This window comes from Pongo abelii, chromosome 5, assembly GCF_028885655.2.
Source record: "Pongo abelii isolate AG06213 chromosome 5, NHGRI_mPonAbe1-v2.0_pri, whole genome shotgun sequence".
NCBI classification, from domain to species: Eukaryota; Metazoa; Chordata; class Mammalia; order Primates; family Hominidae; genus Pongo; species Pongo abelii.
In genome coordinates, this window is record NC_071990.2 from 3,591,615 (window position 1) to 3,610,757 (window position 19,143).

The 19,143-nt window shown below is 48.5% G+C and overlaps 1 protein-coding gene across 1 annotated transcript in view; it reads right to left on the minus strand.

Annotated features, from left to right (window-relative positions):
- Positions 1-7,381: 7,381 nt before the first annotated feature.
- Positions 7,382-19,143, minus strand: part of PXDC1 (PX domain containing 1) — a 29,376-nt gene continuing 17,614 nt past the window's right edge. The window contains exons 4-5 of the mRNA XM_002816374.6: positions 12,309-12,420; positions 7,382-8,500 (exon numbers count right to left, since the gene is read on the minus strand). Of these exons, the coding sequence (XP_002816420.1) occupies positions 8,383-8,500; positions 12,309-12,420 (230 nt within the window). The 3' untranslated portion in view covers positions 7,382-8,382. The remainder of the gene's footprint in view (positions 8,501-12,308; positions 12,421-19,143) is intronic.

Sequence of the window (19,143 nt, forward strand, 5' to 3'; positions counted from 1 at the left end):
CCGGGTCACATAACTCTAACTCTCAAATCTCAGCAGGAAGTGCAGAGCAGTCTCAGGGATAAACAGGCTGTGGATCCTGCCCTTGCAACTAGGAGTGGATTTGAAGCTCAAACTCTCCATGAGTTGATGCTATCTGCAGGCGAACCAGAGACTGAAATAGTCAGGGCCTCTTTCGACAGTGGTTAAGAAAATCTTCCAATGCCCCACCAGGTAGTTGGTCTTTGACATACCTTCTCACTACCCTTGTTTTGCTGTAATTCCTTTTGTTTCTTTATTTTTCCTCCTTCTCTATCTGCTCCACCTTCTCCTCTTCCTTCTTGATATTGTGTTTTTGTGGGATTTCTTCATGCTAGCTGATGTCTATTCAGGACTGAGACAGCATCTTATGTGTCTCTGTATACACAGTGCCTTGTGCAGTGCATGGAATGCAGTAGGTGCTCAATAAAAGTCACTTCTCTTTCTCCTCCTCTTCCTGCCCCCTGTCAAGGGCTCTCCTTGGTTCCTCAGGCCTGCATGTGGGTGACAGCATCACGTCACAGAAACACTCATTCCTCAGGGGTTGCACAGTCACTGTCACCTCTCTGCCTGCACTCTTAGAGGACTAATTTCATGGATTTTATTATAGACTTTTCTCCCCAAAATAGCAGACTCCTGGGCTGACTCAGTCAAGTCAACTCCATTTATGAAATGAAAAATATAAATTGGATGGGAACAAGGGTCAAGAAGACTATTTTCAATGAGTCAAAATTTCTCTTCAGTCACCTGACTGTCCCAGCATGATTCTGAAGGCCCTGGCTTGGATGCGGTCTGTTTCCACCGAAACACATTAGCAGCTGAAATCAGCAGAGATCAAACCTGTCCTGCTGGGTTGTGTGGAATGCCAGAGGAATACCTGGTCATTAAGCTCCCTTTGAGTGAAGGAAAGATGACTGCTTTGGAAAATAAAAATTTATTTTTAAAATCACGAAAGAGAGGCCATTCCACGTCCTGCACAGTCCTGCACCCGGTCCTCATGGCTCCGTCACCATCACGAGTGGTCTCTCTACAGAAGGCAAGACCTTCACTGTAAGGAAGCTCATATTCCAGAACTGAAACTGTTGTGATCAGCTGCTTCAAGGATCATTGCACAGTCCCTTGCTTTATCAATAAACGGACTAGAGTGATAACCCAAAATACTTATGACAGAGAATTAAGATTAGGCCTTTGTGGGCCACCATGGATGGATCACAGTAATGACCCCGATTTGTTCTTGCCTCCCTGTATCCATGCCCTTGGGTAGTGTCTTACCACATGGACACTGGACTTGACTCGCCTCAGCCAATGGGATAGTGCAAATGTGATGCAGAGGCTTGAAAAGCACTTGTGCAAGGGCATTGGGCCTGACTGCTCTTGAACCATGAGTTGCCTTGTGAAAAAGCCTAGGCCAGCTAGGTGGAGGCTGATTGACCACATGGAGCAGAAAGAAAAAAACCACCCGGCTGAGCACTCCCACCCTAGCTGTTCCTCAACAAGCCCAGCCAAGATCAGCCTACCCTGACCCCAAAGAGCAGAGCCACCCAGCTAATCCCAACCCATATTGCAGGTCCAAAGAACCGGCAACTGAATAAACCGCTATTTAGCTGTCCACTTTGGAGCTTGTCTCATACAGTAAAAGCTAACTGATACAAGGGCTCATTTCATTCACATGATAATAGACAGAACCCCTACAAATCAATCAGGATCTCTCTTCTGCAAATATATTCTCTTGCATAAGAAATTTTTGAATATTCAGGTGTATCCTTTGCTGCTTATTTTGCAATGGCAAAATATTTGAGATAATCTCACTTTCCATCAATAGAGGCTTAACTGTATTCACACATGTTGCTGATGGGAATGCAAACTGTGGAAATTTGCAACATCTACCAAATTATCATCTACCCTTGGACCCAGAAATCCACTTTGGAAGAATTGCCCTATAAATATACCCATACATGTATTGTGAAAAGGTCATTCGCTGAAGAATTGTTTGTATAATCATCAATAAAACATTGGAAACAGCCCACATGTCTATCAACAGGGAACTGGTCAGGGCATGTCCACAATGAACCATTGTACAGAAGCCAACCAAGAATGAGGAAGCTCTTTAAGAACAGATAGGAAAGAGCCTTAGGATAGCTTAGGAAAATAGCAAGGTATAGAGAAGTATACATAGAATGCTAACTTTTAAATTTAAAAACCATAGAGTGAAAATATATATTTTCCATGTATACTTATATTTGCATAAAAACTCTCAATGTATAAATAAGAAATTCATAAAAGCAGTTCCCTGGGTGGGGGTAGGGGTTCTGGGAAATGAGCAGATGATTGATAGGAGGGAGAAGGAGAATTTTTACTATACACCTTTTTATTCCAATCATGTCCTTGCTGCCCTCATCACTCCCCTAAAATTGCTCTTGTGAAGGTCAACAGTGACTTCTGCTGTGTTCAAATCTGGCATTCTTTTCCCATCCTTATCGTAGGTATAATAACTATCTCTTATGCACTGATCCTTGGCTGTTCCTTGAAACACTTTCTTCATTTGGCTTCCAAGACTCCTCATTCTCCTCACTTTTCTCATATTCCCTGGCTCTTCTCACTCTCCTTTTATTATTATTTTACTTATTGATTCATAGGGGTTCTTTGAATAAGAAAGAGGAGGAAGAGTTCTTTGCACATGAAGGAAATTAGCCCTTGTATCAGTTAGCATTTGCTGCGTAACACAAGCTCACATGTGCCTCACTCTGCTTTGCTGGCACCTCTTAATGTTGGGGAGCTCTAGGGCTCAGTCCTCAGAACTCCTTCTGAGTGCTCTCGTGGTGATCAAGTCCAGTCTCATGGCTTTATATATTTCCTCTTTTGTTATGATCCTCCAAAATCTCCACCTCCAGATCTGTTCTTTCTTCTCGGCCCCAGCATTTTGGGAGGCTGAGGCAGGAGGACTTCTTGAGGCCAAGGGTTCTAGACCAGCATGGACACATAGCAAGACCCTGTCTTTATTAAAATTTTTAAAAAATTAGCCGGGTATTGTGGCACACACCTGTAGTCCCAGCTACTTGAGAGGCTGAAGTGGGAGAATCACCTGGGTCCAGGAGGTCAAGGCTGCAGTGAGCCATGATCACGCCATTGCACTCCAGCCTAGGTGACAGAGTGAGACCCTATCATTAAAAAAATAAAATAAAATCATAATAAAATATTGCTATTTGTACATTATATTCCAAAATTGACACTTAATTGATTAGAATAAATGATATGTTCAAATTATTTTTGAATAGAAAGAATGCATCTTGAATCTTGGCTGTAAGACCTGTCTAAATGTACTGAAGTGTCTAAGGAAGAATGTGTTAGGGGAAGGGCAGTCAGCCGCAGTAGCATTCATTGCAGAAGCAAACTTGTTCATTGCCCATCAAGCACTATCTGGTGGAGAAGAATCTAGACCAAGCCAACCAACTTTGAGTATCTAATCCAGCAGTCAGCCATAATAGTTCCATCCAAGAGGACAGAGTTAGAGCATGGAAATATAAGTGCCCTGTCTTCCCACCATCACACTCCTCCTGGAGAAATGTTTCCCTGGTGAGCTGGGACTCTTTAAGACTAGGAAGAGGGTCCTCCCTCCTAAGCCACATCTGAACATTTCAGTCACACTATAGGCAAGGCCACTCTGACATGAGAGATACTATGGCTTAGACTTCCATGGGTGAATTCATTCCTGTTGTCTCTTCATTCAACTCAGAGATTTCCAATAAACTCATTGCCTATGTCAAGTTTTCACTTGTCCACAAGGAAAAGAAAAAGCATGGTATATTCACTTTTTAAAATTGCTTATTTATTGATTTTTTTATGTGAAAATGCCTTCTGTGAAAACTCCAAAGTCTTTGCACAATAATATTTCCAGTGGCATTAATGTAATTAATTCCCTCTATTACATTTTCTGTATTAGCAGAGCCAGATTTAGATCATTATTTGACTTTTCCCACTTGTAGGGAGTAAACACTCTGGCAGGACATGATTTCTAAGTATTCTGATTTTCGGGTCAGTTATTTCTATTGTAAATACATAAATGGGCAGCTATTTTGGTGTTTGGACATCTGCCTCAAGACTGTTTAATATGAGTGTGCCCACAGGAGAGAAGTTTGCTCTCAAGGTTACTATCTGTAAGACCAAGAGCATCCCCTTGGCCTGTGGCAAATTCACCACCCTTGGCCACCTCCCCACCACCCCATCCTCACCTCCACCCCCAAAACAGACAGGAGCAAAAAACAGAAAGTGTAATGCTTTGCCCAGAATCCTAATAAAATTACACTTATTTAAGGTATGATGTACTGCACATCGACCAAGCCCTTTAGAAGCAAAACTTATCAAGTTTGAGCAGATCATCTATTTCCAAAGTGCTTCAGGTAGATAAGACAGATGAAGATATAGATATAGCTTCAAGACACGTTATTATTGACCATGAATGCTTAATTATATAGACTTCAGAGGAATTCTTTCAGCTATTGTCTAAAAAGTGTATGCTTACATTCATTTGGCATTTGCATGAAGAGATATTGGCAGGATATACCAGAAACTAATCAATTTTGGGGGGTAGAATAAGGACAGGAAGCAGAGTGATACTTTCTACAAAACCTTTCAAAGCTTTTTAATTTTTGGACCGCAGGAATATATCACCCATTCAAATTTTAAAAAGCAACACTGATATCTACACAGAGCCTCATTCGTGTTGGAAGGTTTTTTGCATGAAGCATACAGGCCACGTTTGGTTTTCTCTGTGTTCCCGCAAAAGATAAAATCAAATCTCTCCATCAACCAGGGGTCCACAGGGATTGGTGTGTGTCATCACCATGGTTTCTGGCTTCTGTATTTGATGCTTTGACATTATGGGGTCATGCTGACCTTGGACTGTCCCTCCAGGAATTAGCCAGTTCCTAGAGATGATAAAGGACTCATCTGTTAGTTTGCTTGGCACATGCACACAATCCATCCAGAGCCCACATCCAACCACCCTTACTGGCTTCCATACTCTGGCCCACCATCCGTCTGCCCTAATCACCCCAGGACCAGGTACAAGACAATTAGGGACAGCCCCTATTCCGTGGAGCCTGCTGAAATTATCAAACTGATCAATCTTGGAGACTGCTTAGTCTGCCTCCCTATCTCCTCCCCATAGAAACCACAATACAGACTCTTGCTATACCTTCCCCTTCTCCTTCTGCCTCCTGACCTCCCCTGGTGCTTCTCACATGGCTTCCCAGGGCATATGTGCCCCCTGGACATGGGATCTGCCTGTATAGCAAACTATCTCTTCAATGGCAGCCACCTCCTCATCTGTTGGCCTTGCCATGCTGAAAAATAATACAGTCTGCATTTTAAGTCCTTGGGCCTAGAGGAGAATATTGGTCTGCAGAAGACACAGAGGACGCGGGACAGAAATTTTATTTGCAATAAAAAGGCTTGTAATTTGACAGAATGCTTCTAAAATGAAAGCCAAGAACGTGTTCTGTCCCCAACAGGAGAAACTAGCGAAGGTTAGGACACATTGCTCAGGGCAGTTTGGCTGCCAACACCCCCAGGTATACTTCTATTAATAAATGTCACAGCCATGAGAACTGTATGCTTATGAATGAGCCCGCAGTCGGCTCCGTTACCAGGTAGCTTATGCTCGTGTGCCTCCCCACGACAAGGGAAGTGCTGGAGAGTGTCAATTCTGCAGGAATCATTACAAGCAGGGCTAGGCAATGTTTACACTGTGCATTTTTCACTTTAGGCAGGCCTCATACATGAAAATGAGCATTTATTACAAAACAGACAAAGAAGGGATTCCTCAGCCCATAAATAGTGTATGCCGAAAGCGCTTTTCAAATAGGAAACTTAGGTGACTTAAATGATTTGACAACAGGAATTTGTTTGAATTGCCCACCACTTCACAGGAGCCTAAGGTAGCTAAGTGGAGTTTATGACAGCAGCCTTCACACAATTGTCAGTGACTAAGGGCAGTGTCCAAGCCACTGCAGCCAAGGGTCTCTTAGTTGCCAGAGCAGCACAAAGAGCCTGAGAGTGAATTAGGAGAGAAGCCGGTCCCTGAAGCAATGTGCAGGCAAGGGTGAAAATTCACACACGAGCCTCAACGGCTCCGATATCGATTTTCTGAAATGACAGTTTAGAGGCTGACAACTCACAATTCTTTCACTTGGTCAAGTTTCTAATATATTTTTGTTTATTTTTATTTATTTATTTTTTGCCAACACCTCAAAATTGGGATATTTCACAAGGAAGAGTCAGATTTCTAGCTTTTATTGAAAAACTAGGAGATCTGGCCATACTGGGCCCATATTGCAGGCAAAACAACCAGCTAAACTGAGCAGTGGTAGCTGCTCCGTTGATGCAGCGTCTGAGCGCCCGTTTGCCATAGCCGCCACCACTCCATACTGCTTCCAACAGTGATGCTGAGTGCCAGTAAGCATGTATCTTTGCACCTAAAGAAACATTTATTTGTACTTATGGCTCTTTCAAGTGTGGGAATATAAAAAATGGACTTACAAGACTTATGTTTTTCCAGAAAAAAAAAAAAGGAAGCCAGAGAATGCTCTGATGTGCTTAATAGGACAACAGATGTCCAAACATGGCACCCCTACTGGCAAGACCTCATTGCGCACAGACTAGTAAGAGTGAAACTTTTTCAGTGAAGGCTGAGCAGGGGATGAGGTTGGGGAGCCAAATTTGAGTCTTGACAGAGGAACACAGCCTGAGCAAGGAGGTGGCCAAGGAAGCTGCATCACAGTGACCGAATGGCTGGGGAGAAGCACCTCTGTGAAACGGATGAGACGAATCCGTGAATCAATCCTTAAAGGTCAGATGGGCATTAATTGAACATGCTGATCAATTCTAATCTTAGCTACTAAGCAGGAAGCCTCATCCTTGCACAGAACCGAATTTGATGCGTCCAGAAATGAAAGGCAACTGGTCAACCCCGGAGTGAGCCACCTACTAGCCTATTTGAAATCAAGATGCTTTAAACAACACAGCTGGAAGGCAGAGGGAAATGCAAAACCAAAGGAAAGTCCATGTGCTTTGCAGCTGGGTCATCAAAGAGAATTCCTCTGGCTGCCAAAAAGAAAAATGGAGGAAAAGAAAAAAGCCTAAGTCAGCCCCCTTCTCCCTCCAAAATAAAACAAGCTGTGTCCATTTTCCAATCTGGGCAGACCACTTCCCTAGGGTAAGAACATAACACACTTTCTCACTCATGGAATGTGACAGGAAGAGGGGGAGGGACCAGGCCCCAGGAGTCAGTTTTAGTTTCCACCCTGTCCCAAGGCAGGGGACAGAAAGAACCACGCCTTTACACACAAACATCCTGGACAGATCAAAGTAGAGTCACAGATTTTATTTAATTAAAATAGATTAAAAACAGACTGTGTAAAAGAATTAGAATTCTCAATAATTTACTATTATTTACATTAGCAAATGTCGGTCGTTAGTAGACACTGAGCAGAGAAGCTTGAAGAACGGGGATCCTCTCCTGTGGGCAGGGGAGCCCCAGCTTCCCTCGTGATTCCCGTCAAGTTCATTATGGCAGCTCCGTCAAAGAGCACCCCAGGGCGGTGTGGCCGCAGCACCGGGACCTGCGCTGAAGGCCGAGACCTGGCAGGCTGGGAACAAATTCCTTTCCTCTGGGAAGAACCACCAACAGCCAGTGCAAGCTCACACGGGCATCTGGTCGGCAATGCCTTCCCCGCCCTGCAGCTGATACCCCCCCACTGTGCTGGGCCTTCTGCAAACACTCCTGGGGTTGACCCAAACCCAGTTTCCAGATAAAAGATAAAAAGAAAAAAAAAAAAAAAAAGCCGCCCATCCCAGTTCTCAGAGAAATCCTGGATTGCTAAACATCCCCTGCCTGTGGCATCTGGAATGGGCGACTTGTCAAAATCTCCCTCAAGACGTTTTGTGCGTTTGCCGTGGGAGGGAATGGTGGGGAGTCAGGGTGGCTGGGGGGAGCGCTAGGCCACTTGACCAAGAGGGATGCACCTCCCAGGAAGCAGTAACAGTGAGAGCGAGCCCCACAGGAACTGTCCCTGCCCTGGCAGTGCGCAGCCCTGTGGGCACCAAGCGGGGAGTGAAGACCCTCAGAACACAGGCCCTGTGGCCTCCAGCCGTGACCTCAGCTTGCTGGAGACTCTGCGGTCAGCCTGGCCCACTAGGAGCCCCTGCTGCTCCACTTGCAGGATACCCAGGCCTCCTGGCGTCAGTGGGGCCTGAGATATCTGGGAGGTCCAGGGCTGGGGCAGCAGCTGTGACCATGGGGGTCAGCACAGTGGACAGCATCAGAGCTGGCAGTGAACAGCTGAGGCGGGGGAGGCCTGATAGAGAGGTTCAGTCCAAAATGTCTGTCTCGAAGGGGACCAGGTGGTAATAGGACAGGTTGGTGACGTAGGCTGCTGGGTCGTCCCCGTCCTCCAGCTCTGAGGGAAACTCACTGCCATTCTCAAATCTGAAATTAGAGGAAACAGAGGTGAGGGATGGCTCATTGTTGGGATCAACACCAAACACCCGCCGGGCCCGTGAGCGTGGCTTTCAATGCCCACTAGTAAGTGTGCAAAGAACCACGGCTACGAATTAACTGGTGAGCTGGCTCCTACTCTGAGACTGCCAGAGCTTCTGGTTTCCACTGCCTTGGAGACTGCTGTCTGTATTTGCTTAGACAACCCTTAGCGAGGCCTTCATCCATTCCTTCATTCATGGAGTGCTGATGTTCACCTCTTGTTCTGTGCCCAGCACCGCGTCACGCTGTGGGATCAGCAGTGAACCAGGCAGGCAGGGTCTGCCCTCAGGGAAGAGGCGCCTGCCTCGTGCTGGGCCCTGGGGACAGCTGAGAGAGGAGTGGTCACGAGCTCACAGCCTGACCACAGCAGAGATGACACACAGACACACGGGAGGCTGCGGAGGGAACAGGAGTCTGGAGAAGAGCCAGCGAGGCCCGTGGAGGTCACGGCGGGAGACACCTTCTAGCAGGGAAGCCTGCATGTGGGTACGTGTTTCATTCGGGATCTGGCAGATGAGAAGCATCCTAATGTGGGGGACTTACACGGGGTGTGGAGAACTAGGGAAGAATACAAACCCCAAACATTAAGGGGACGTAAAAGCCCGCGATACTGACTCCCCACACACTGGAACTGTTTCTATTCCCTTTGCAGCCCAGGCAGACTTCCTACGTTAAGAAAAGAGACTCCAAGTCTTTAAAAAATGCATAACAAAAAGAAAAGCACAAGAAGGACATTCTCCCCAGGAAGGGGGACAGAGCTGTAAGGCTTGTGGGATTTTCCTCAACCTGTGAATCAGCCTAAACCCGGCAGGCCACGTGGGAGTGTGGACAGGGGCAAGCAGCTGCCCCGCCCTCCTGGGAGCCACCTCGGGGCTGCCTCTTATGCCGCCCCCAGTGCCTGAAAGTGGCCCTGGCCAGTGGACAACTGTGGGAACTCAGCCATATCTGGAAAGCTTTGCCATGACCAAGATTACTGCACAGTCCGGGCCCCTGGCCGGACACACAAGGCAGGGCGAGCACATGTCCCCCACAAACCTAGTACGTTGTGCGAATCCCGCTGACCTCAAGGGACGGGGCTGTGAAGACAGCTTTAAGGCATTTGGATAAGAAAGGCTGAGGCTGCAGAGGAAGGCCTCCCCTCTGACTCCACGGCCAGGCCTGGAGTGCGGTGTCAGCCCCCGCCTCGGCTTCCCTATGCTCACGGTCCTGGCAACACGAGGCTGGGACAGAGGCCGTGGCACAAAGAGCCCTAGCTGTGGGTGGGAAAGCTATGGGGGCTCACGGAGACAGAGCAGCTCTCCAACTTCATCCAGGGAATGAAGTCTTTTCCCCAGACCAGGGCTGGATGGAAACCCAAGGGGGAACCTTGGGCGTGCCAAAAGGTTCAAGCCAGGCAAGGGGCGGAGCCACAGCGCCACCTCAAACAGTGTCCCACCACCTGCCCGTCCTCCCCGCCCAGATCACAGGACGACCCTGAGGACATGAGGAAGGAGGGGGACTGGGATGCTCAGGGAAAATGAGTCACGGGGCTGAGGCTCCCTGAGGTTCCCACAGAACCGCCCAGTGCCTCGGCCCTGGATGACCTCCCAGAAGCCGGGCAATCCCTTCGCCAGCTGAGACTGTCACCTGCAGAGCCCCAGAAGTCCCCACTGGCCCCATCTCTATCAGATACATCCATTCCCTGAGTGCAGGTGGGTCTCTGGCCCCGGCACTGGTGCCCACTTGCCCCTGGGGCCAGACTCGGGGCAGCCTGCTGAGACTCTGCTGTGGGGGCCCTGCCGTGGGCCCGGCGGCACTGGGCTCACAGACTCCGGCCAGACGGTCAGCCTCGGGTGCCAGGGAGGACAGCCACGCAGGGAGGTGAAGCCGCCAGTTCCACAAACGGCGTCTCTCTGTGCTCTTGGTCGCTGTCAACCCCCCACCCGACAGCCGGTGCCGTTTAGAAACAGATCGTCCCTGTGAGACACTGGAGCTGGATCATCGACTCCACTGCGCTGCCCGAGATTGAGCAGCCAGAGAGAGGCCCGGCAAGCCCGAGTCGGAACTCCCTCCAAATGCTCCCGAGCCCCACGGTGGCAGGCGTTTCTTTGTAGGCTTTTCTGGGGTCATGGAGATTTTCTCGGCCCTCTCTCCCTGTGAGTCAGGCGACCCGGAGCAGGTGGCCGCCTATTCAAGACCTGTCACTCCTGTCCACACACAGTCCCGGGCAGCTGCAAGAGCCACACCTCTGGCCCGGCTTTCTTCTCTCCATGTGTTTCTCCTCAGCTCCAGCCTGCTCACAGTTGAACCTGCCTCCTAAATCTGGCGTCATTCCAGGGTGCCAAGGGCCTCTTGGATATAGAAAGGGGTCCCCTTGGAAACACTGCAGACTCAGAACCTGCACAACTGGTGATGAGGAAGGGTCTCCATCTGTCTTCTCCCCAAGACAGTGCCTGGCCAGTAACTACCCCTGCCAAGCTAAAGGGCCTCTTTCTTTCATCCATGATTACACTCCAGCCTTGTACCTCCAACGGTGCCAGCCTGTTGGCATGGGGGACCCACAGGTAATGAGTGAATGAGCTATGTACAGTGGGGTCAGGGCAAGGGACACAAAGGGGCAAGGCAGGTCAGGAAAGCTGCAGCCTTGGCCCCACTGGCACAGCCTCTGCCACCAGCAGCTCATGACCCCTCTATTGGGAAGGATTCTCGCACCATCTACCCGAGAGACACACTGGTAAAGGTGGGGTCTGTTAGCAGGAGCCAGTCTCACAAGCCTGACAGGGACTCCCCCCCATGCTCAGTCATGGAGCAGGGATTCAGCAGAGGAGGCCCAGGCCACCGGCTGGAGCCCAGGTTCATGCTAGGGTCACAGCCCAGCAGCCCACAGGCCCGGATGTGGGTCTCGGCACATGTGGCCGGCTCTAGTTTCAATCTGCTGCTATGGAGGGCTGACAAATGGGTGGGGCAAGACCTGGACCATCCCCAGGCTATGTCATTCCTGGGCCCATAGGGAGACTCTGCAGCCAGAGCTGCCTCTGTGGGACTCTCAAGCGGGATGTTTTACACTCATCATCTGTGGTTTTCAACACAGCCCATGGTGGGACAGCAGAACGGTCCCGTGAAGGTAAGAGAAGTCAGGAAAGGTTAAATAACTTTCTGAGCTCATACAGCCAAGAAGCAGTCTGGATTTGGCTGTCCACCCCAAGCTGTCTGGGGACCCTGGTGCCCCCATAATTCACCAAGAAGATGCCTGGAGGAGAGCCAAGGCTGAAGGTGCTGCCGACCCCAGTGTCGGGCTCTCTAGAGCATGTGTTACAGTCAAATCAGAGACAGAAAGAGCGGAGAAGACAGTGGTGGCTTTGGCTGTCCAGCCTCAGTAATCAGACACATCCTACATCTTCAGCACAGGGCAGGCAGCCATGAGGCAAACATGTCCCCATCTCAGGGAATCAGGACCATGGAGTGTGAGGCATGTGGCCCTCCTGGCCCTGGAGACAGCATCACACCCTTCAGGGCCCCACACAAACCAGGCCCCTAGCCCTGCAACATCTCCTAAATGCCCCTCAGAGCCAGCAACTCCATCCTCCACAGATTTACTAATCAAGATCTCACCAGACTCTGGGAAAGGCAAACTTCTAAAATCAGTGCCCAAATGTAGGTAGGAACTGCTGGGTGGCTCTGGGCACCCACTTCCTTCCATAAGAACAGTGAGCCCCCACCCCACAAGGCAAATGGCTCAGGACAGTCTATGAAACGATATTCAAATCAGCATACTTACAAATGCTCTGTTGGGTCCACGCCCAGGTGCTGGTCTCTTCCGTTTGGTATACTGTGGTCAATAACTATTGTTTCGGTATTTGCTAAACAAAATCCATTGGACCTCATGATTTCTGAAAATCAAAGCAACAAGGTGAGTCCTCAGGAGGGGTCGGTGCTTGAGGTTTTGGAGTGTGGAGCTTACTCCCATCTCCCTGCTTTCTCCTCCACCTGTTGCCCATGCCTCTCTTCCACACTGTAAGAGAATGCTGTGCACCCAAGACCCAATCAGAGCTCTGCTGCAAAAAGTCAGGGAAGAGGTCAACCCCCGCAGGAGCCAGGCCTGCTGTGTATCTCTCCCCAGACAAAGATGCTCTGGCTGCCTGAGTACGCTCTCCATACGCCCTTCGCTGCGGGCTTCAAGCTGGAGTACAAAGAAGGAGTACTGGGCTCAAATCTGTGAGTCTGCGTGTGAGAGCAGATCTGTGGCAGTGACGCGTGGCTCTGCCCAGGGTACCTCTCCTGGCTGAGCTCTCACTGTGGCTAAGACAGGAGTAACAATATTGACTGCCCTGAGTTGTTGTTCTGACTGAATGAAATCAGTGTGCATTTTATTTTTATTTCAATAGTTTTGGGGGTACAGGTGGGTCTTGGTTACATGAATAAGTTCCTTAGCGGTGATTTCTGAGATTTTGGTGGATCCATCACCCAAGCAGGGTACACTATACCCAATAAGTAGTCTTTTATCCCTCACCCCACGTCCCCAAAGTCCGTGATATCATTCTTATGCCTTTGCATCCTCATAGCTTAGCTCCCACTTCTAAGTGAGAATATACAATATTGGTTGCCCATTCCTGAGTTACTTCTCAGTGTGCGTTTTAAACCAAAGGGTGACTTTCACTGTTGTGCTTTATAAAATTCTGTATGTAAATGATTTTTTTTTCCAAATAAGCACAGACTTGGGTAATTTAGAAAAGCCAGCAAAGAAAAACGACTTCCTAAGTCCACACTGGCCGCACGGCGTGAGCTAGAGAAGGTGGAAGTCTGCGCTCGTCCTTGGCTGGAGGGGCTGGAATGGAGGATGAGGAGCCAGGACAATGAGCTCCATGGCCTTGGGACTCAGTTTCCTCCAATGGAAAATTTCAAAGTTGTATTATCTCTGAGGATCCTTCTCACTCTGAAACCCCATGAACTCCTGGATCGCATCACGCCATCTGGTCCATCTAGGTATAAAAAGCTGCAGCGTTCGTTTGTATTTTCTGAGGGACCGCGTTTCCGTCCCCTCGCTTGGCAGATGAGATCTGGTAGCCATGGCCAGTTCTTGGCGCTAAAGTCCTCCAGCTGTCCGTGAGCCTGCTCATCTCCTAACCACAGTTCTAAGACCAGGACCACCTTCGTCTGTTCTTTCGAATCAGAACCTCTATGCACCCCATAAAAGTCATGCCTAAAATATACTCCAAATTCCTGGTGCCTTCTCAAATCCAAGGGATTATCTTCTTCCCATTCAGGGCACAGCTCCAAACAGCCCTCCCTCTCCCCTGGCAGACCACACCCAACAGGAACATCGCTTGCTGCCCCATCTGATGCCTTAGTTGCTTGGGGGACTGTTTTCCTTTATTTTTTCTTACACCTTACCACAATTTAGCCTGGTTTATTCCTGTGTATGGATTTGCTTTCTTTGGTAACTGAAATAGTCACTTTCTGTTTAATCTTTCTAGGTATTTGGTTCTCAGTTCTTTGAACTGCTTTCCATACGAAGAGAATTAGGGAAATTACACAAAAATGAGGAAAGAAAAACAGATTTCCTCCTCGTCCCCCATAGGATCAAAATGTCGATTCATCAGTCAGATTCATCAGGTCATTGCTAAAATTCCACCTGCCTTTCTGGAGAAGGGGTCACTGGTGTTTCTTGGGGACATCAGTCCTCAGCTCTTCTCTGCCCTCCTCCCTGTACCACCTGGTAGGGCTGCAGGTCCTGAGAAGGAGCTCTGCAACGCAAAGAGGAATCAGTGCCCAAAGTCTGGGGTCAGCCACACTTCCAGGTGCAAAAGGGGCGAAAGAAGATGCTTACCAAAGCCTCACTGAACAGGCGGACTGTGAAAACTACTATATCCTAACAAGATAAACTAAGATTCCCTCGCCCCTCTATCTAAAATGGGTGGCAGCACAGAACCACTGCCTTTATTGTTTTTATTAACTCTGACCCAAATCTGTCTTTCTTGGGAAGCACATAAAACCTCAGAGCAACCTCCATACAGCCAGCTGACAAGCCCCATCCCCCTTTCTCCCACCCATTCTGCAAAGGGAATTTGGTTGGGTGGTGGCCTGCAAGTTAAAACAAATGTCACTGCTGCAAATCACTTCTGAATAAAATTCTGAAGAGTTACTTTACATGCCTAATCTTTCTTAAATGTGAAATTTGGAGCTCTATAAAATGGAGTCATTACCAGTCCCCCAAAAAATAGATTTGTCAGCAATCATTCCTTAATTGCCTATGACAAGGAGCCTCATGCACATACTTGTGGTTTAATTATTTGCAAGGCTGGCTGGGCCCTGGAGGACACTAAGGTACGTCTGGTGCCTCCTGCATGGACCTTGCTGTCTCAAGCCCGGCCCAGAGAGGGACTTCGCTTAGACTCTTGCATTTCACTAAAGATGATCCCCGAGAAGCTCCGGTTCCCTCCTGGATCCCATCTCTGCTCTCAGCCCCAGAACCTCGAAAAACCTTGGGGCAAGCCAGGCTACACAGCTGGCAGGTGTGCAGCAACCTCTGGAACATTTATTCCCAACGCGGGTTCAGAAAGGGATGGTTTATTGAAAAGCAAATTGTCTTAAAACCGAAGGAAGTGTACACAGCTCTTACATGCCTGTGCTAGTTGAAAATAGAGCACAGATTCTGTAACAGTTTACATTTTTATTCACTTGGTCACTTTAACAAAAAAGTCCTAAGAAAAGTTGTAGAAATTAGAACAGGTCCACAGTTTTTTAAAAAAGAAGAAAAAACATTTAACTCTAGCAAGCCTCTAATTGTAGGGACCACTGGTTTAAGGAGATCATCTTGCTAAGCCTGTAGTCTGTGCCCCGTTTCAACCACGGACAGCAGATATTTAAATGGGAGTTGACCTCCCGGGTCAGTTTTCACAAGAGCATGGTGTAGACCATGAACTTGTACCTTCAAGCAAAAGGCTGCACTGAGATTCACTGCTACGGGACCAGGGAGCCTGACTTGTAACAAAGTCCACTGATAACTTGCCATGTGCCTTCGGCCAGAGCACTAGCAAGCATGGCATGTCTGCAGTGGGGAATGCTGGCTCCTCGGGAGGCACGAGCAGGTAGGAAAGCATGCAGACTGTGCAGCTGGGGAAGGCTCTGCTACTTATGCCTGGAGAGCAGGTTACTTCTTGCTCAGTTTCTTCACCTGTACAATGGGAATAAAGGTATCCATTCCAAAGGCCATTGTGCAGACTCACTGAGATGATGTATGTAAAGAATCTAGCAAATGCTGAGGGCTCAATAAAGTCTTGAGTGATCTATCATGATCATTCAGTGCCCTTTTATTAATTGCCTAATTGGGCTACCCCTATTTAGTAAAAATAAGGTTGATATTATACAGAAGCCAGATTAATGAAAAACAGTGTTCTATTTCCAGGCCCCCTAAACCTAAATAATCAGATTTTGTGGCTGAAATTGATGAGTCCAAGTAGCCGTATCAAGGCTGAGGTCCGCACTTCCTCATAGCTATTATGATCATTGTTAGTAATGTCCTCACATCTGTTATGATGTAAATAAAAAAGAACAGAAGAAAATGTTGTAATTCAAGAAAAATTATAGCATCTGAGCCTCTCTTCAAACATACAACGTGAATGTCTTAGAAGTCAGCTTAGTATTTATAGCAAGAATCCTTGACCAATGTAGCCATTTTAATCACATACATGACTGATTCCATGAAATAGTTGACTTTCAAGCTATTTTTTTACACTCATATTTTTCCAAATGAAAACAGCCCTGCTCTTCCATGGAAACTGACGTTGGCACAATTCTGTTAACTAAATGAAAGACCTCCTTCACTTGAATTTCAACAGTTTTTCCACCAATGTTCCTCTTTTCCGTGGGGGCCCCAATCCAGGATCCCTTGTTGCAATGAGTTGCTCTGTCTTGGTCTTCTACGACCTCTGACGGTTCCTCCATCTTTCCTTGTCCCTCATGACTATAACACTCTTAAGAGAGGACTGAGCTATTTTAGCAAATGTCCCTCGATTTGGGTTTGTTGGCAGTTTCAGAGTGATTCGATCGAGGTGATGCATTTTTGGCAGGAATCCTACACAGTGACGCTGCATGAGACCTGGAGTGGCATATGGGGGTGGGGGTGATGCTGACAGGTCCTGCTGCTGGTGAGGCTGCTGTGGAGTGCCTGGTGGGGAGGCTTCTGCCAGCTGTTTCCACAGTGAAGTTACCACCTTTCCTTTTGTAGTTAATAATTGAAGGAGGATGCCTTGAGGCTATGCAAATCCTGTTTCTCCTCCAAGTTTCACTCACAAATCTTTGCATCTATCAATCAATGGATCTTTTTTGCAACAATTACCAATGTGTCTGTTTGCCTGATGGCAATTTTTCTGTTTTTTAGATGCAGCTATGTTTTCATAGCCCCACAAACATCAGAATCCCTCACTTCAATAACTCTATTCCTTTTCTCAGCAGACATGCAGTCTCAGCCGTGAAAGCATTCATACTCTAGCCTTCCTCCCTTTCACCTCCTCTCTCCCACTGTATTTCCCATGTACTCCAGCAACGGAACAAAACCCAAAGCAGTGCCCTTGTATTAACTGGCTAACTGGGCTATCCCTACATAGTAAAACTAAGGTTGAGATTGGCCAGAAGCCAGATTAATGAAAAATAAAATTGTGATTCATTTCCAGGCCTCTTAAACCTGAATGGTCAGATTTTGTGGCTGAGATTGATGAGTCCAAGTTGCCAGATCGAAGCCGAGGTTTGCATTTCCTTTTATGTTACACAGCTGCAGCCACGGGGCAGAACGCTCTAGAGTCCTGCTTTCTTACATTTGATAAGCATTGGGACAAAGAATGATTAAGGCTGCACTGGTTGGAAGCATTGCCAAGGGACGCAGTCCATCCTGACTGTCCTCACCGTGGCCCCAGGATGTGGAAACAGTCGCCGCGCCTGCTAGCGCCGAGCGCCATCTAGTGGAGCTCCTGACAACTAAACTGTCCTAGAGAAGCCAAGGCACTCGGCGCCTGCAGGTCCCCATCCCCAGCCTACATCATGAGAGCAGAGACAGACAGTGCCTGTTCCCCATGGCACCGCCTCCCTACACGTATGTCAGTGGCATAAGAAATGGAGGAGGAGGGTGGGTGTGGGCTCTCAGCCGGGAATGAATGGAATCAACCAGGACAGCAGTGGACAGGCAGGTTTGCAAGAAGGACCCTGCAGGGCCACAGTCCATGCAACGGCTGGCCAGTCCCCTGCAGGAGGCCGAGGCTCTGGAGTGGAGGTGACAACATCAAATGGCTTGCGTGGGCTAGGCTCTGAATGCCCAGAATGACCAAGAACTTGGGCTTGATTGTGAGAGTGAGCTTTTAAGACAGTTAATGAGCCTCAGAGGTCAGAGCTTTGGGATGACTGGCTCAGTCCTCGGGTTCATATCCTGGAGAAAGGGGGAGGCATGAGAGAAAGCCATGTGGACAGTCTCAGGTGATACCAGGACTCTCTGGACCCCGTGCCTCAGCCTGGGGAGCCACAGATCCAGAAACATGCCAAATATGGGACCAAGACTGAGAACACGATGTGCCTATGTGTGAGCCATTTTCTCAAAGGGATGTTGGGGCTATTTATTGTCAATAGTAATTTCATTAAAAAGCATTCCTGAAGGGAGGTATCTGCTATGGTGTGGGTGGGTGTACCACCTCACCACAGGCAGGCACAACTGCTCTAGATTAAGAAGCTCCCTTAGACACAGTGAGGGGCCGGCTAGACTGGGAACAGAGATCGGAAGGTCTGGGGGGTTCAGAGAAAGAACACCAGACTCAGTGACTGGCAGGGCAGAGGAAGAGGAGGAAACACCCAGAGCACTTGAGACCCTCGGCTCTACAAGGCTGCAAGAGGCCGTACCGCCTGCCGCCTCCTGCAGTAACACCTCTGGGCCCCCAGACTTTGCACTGAGACTGTTAGCCACAGGCTGGTGCAGACTCCATGGTTAGGCAGCCCCAGATGTTAGAACGTGTTCTGTGCTGAGCCAAAGTCACCCACAGTTACTTCTACCCACAGGCCCAGTGCCAGCCTCTACCTGACCCCTTCCCATGGCAGCCCACCAACATCTGAAGGTGGCATCCCCTTCCTCCTAGCTGCCCTTCCACATTTCCTCCCATTCTTCTGACCCCTGCCCGCCAGACCCTCTTCTCTGGATGCAATAATTCATCTTGCTGCATCCCGGGGACAGTCTTGACTTGCATAAGGAGGCCAGGACCCCTGCCTTCCTAGACGTGGACACTGCACCTCCATCACACACTGAAGGCCACAGACAGCCGTGGCTGAAACCTGTCCTCAAGCCCTTGCAAAAAGGCAAAGAAAACATACTTTCAACGACAACATGAGACTCTACGTTTCTCCCTGTTAGATTTTGTCTCACTATGCTCGCCCCTTAGGGTCCACGTGGGACATGTGTTCATCCACATCGCTGATAGAAACGGGAGGCCAGGGCAGGCTGAAGCATGTGCTGGGCACTGTGCCTCAGGAGCTTCTCCATCAGAGGTGGCTCCAGGCAGCTCTAATCTGTCCCTCTCACTCGGGGGCCAGCACCTCCCACAAGGCAAGGCACTAAGAGGACTCTGCTGCTCCTTGAT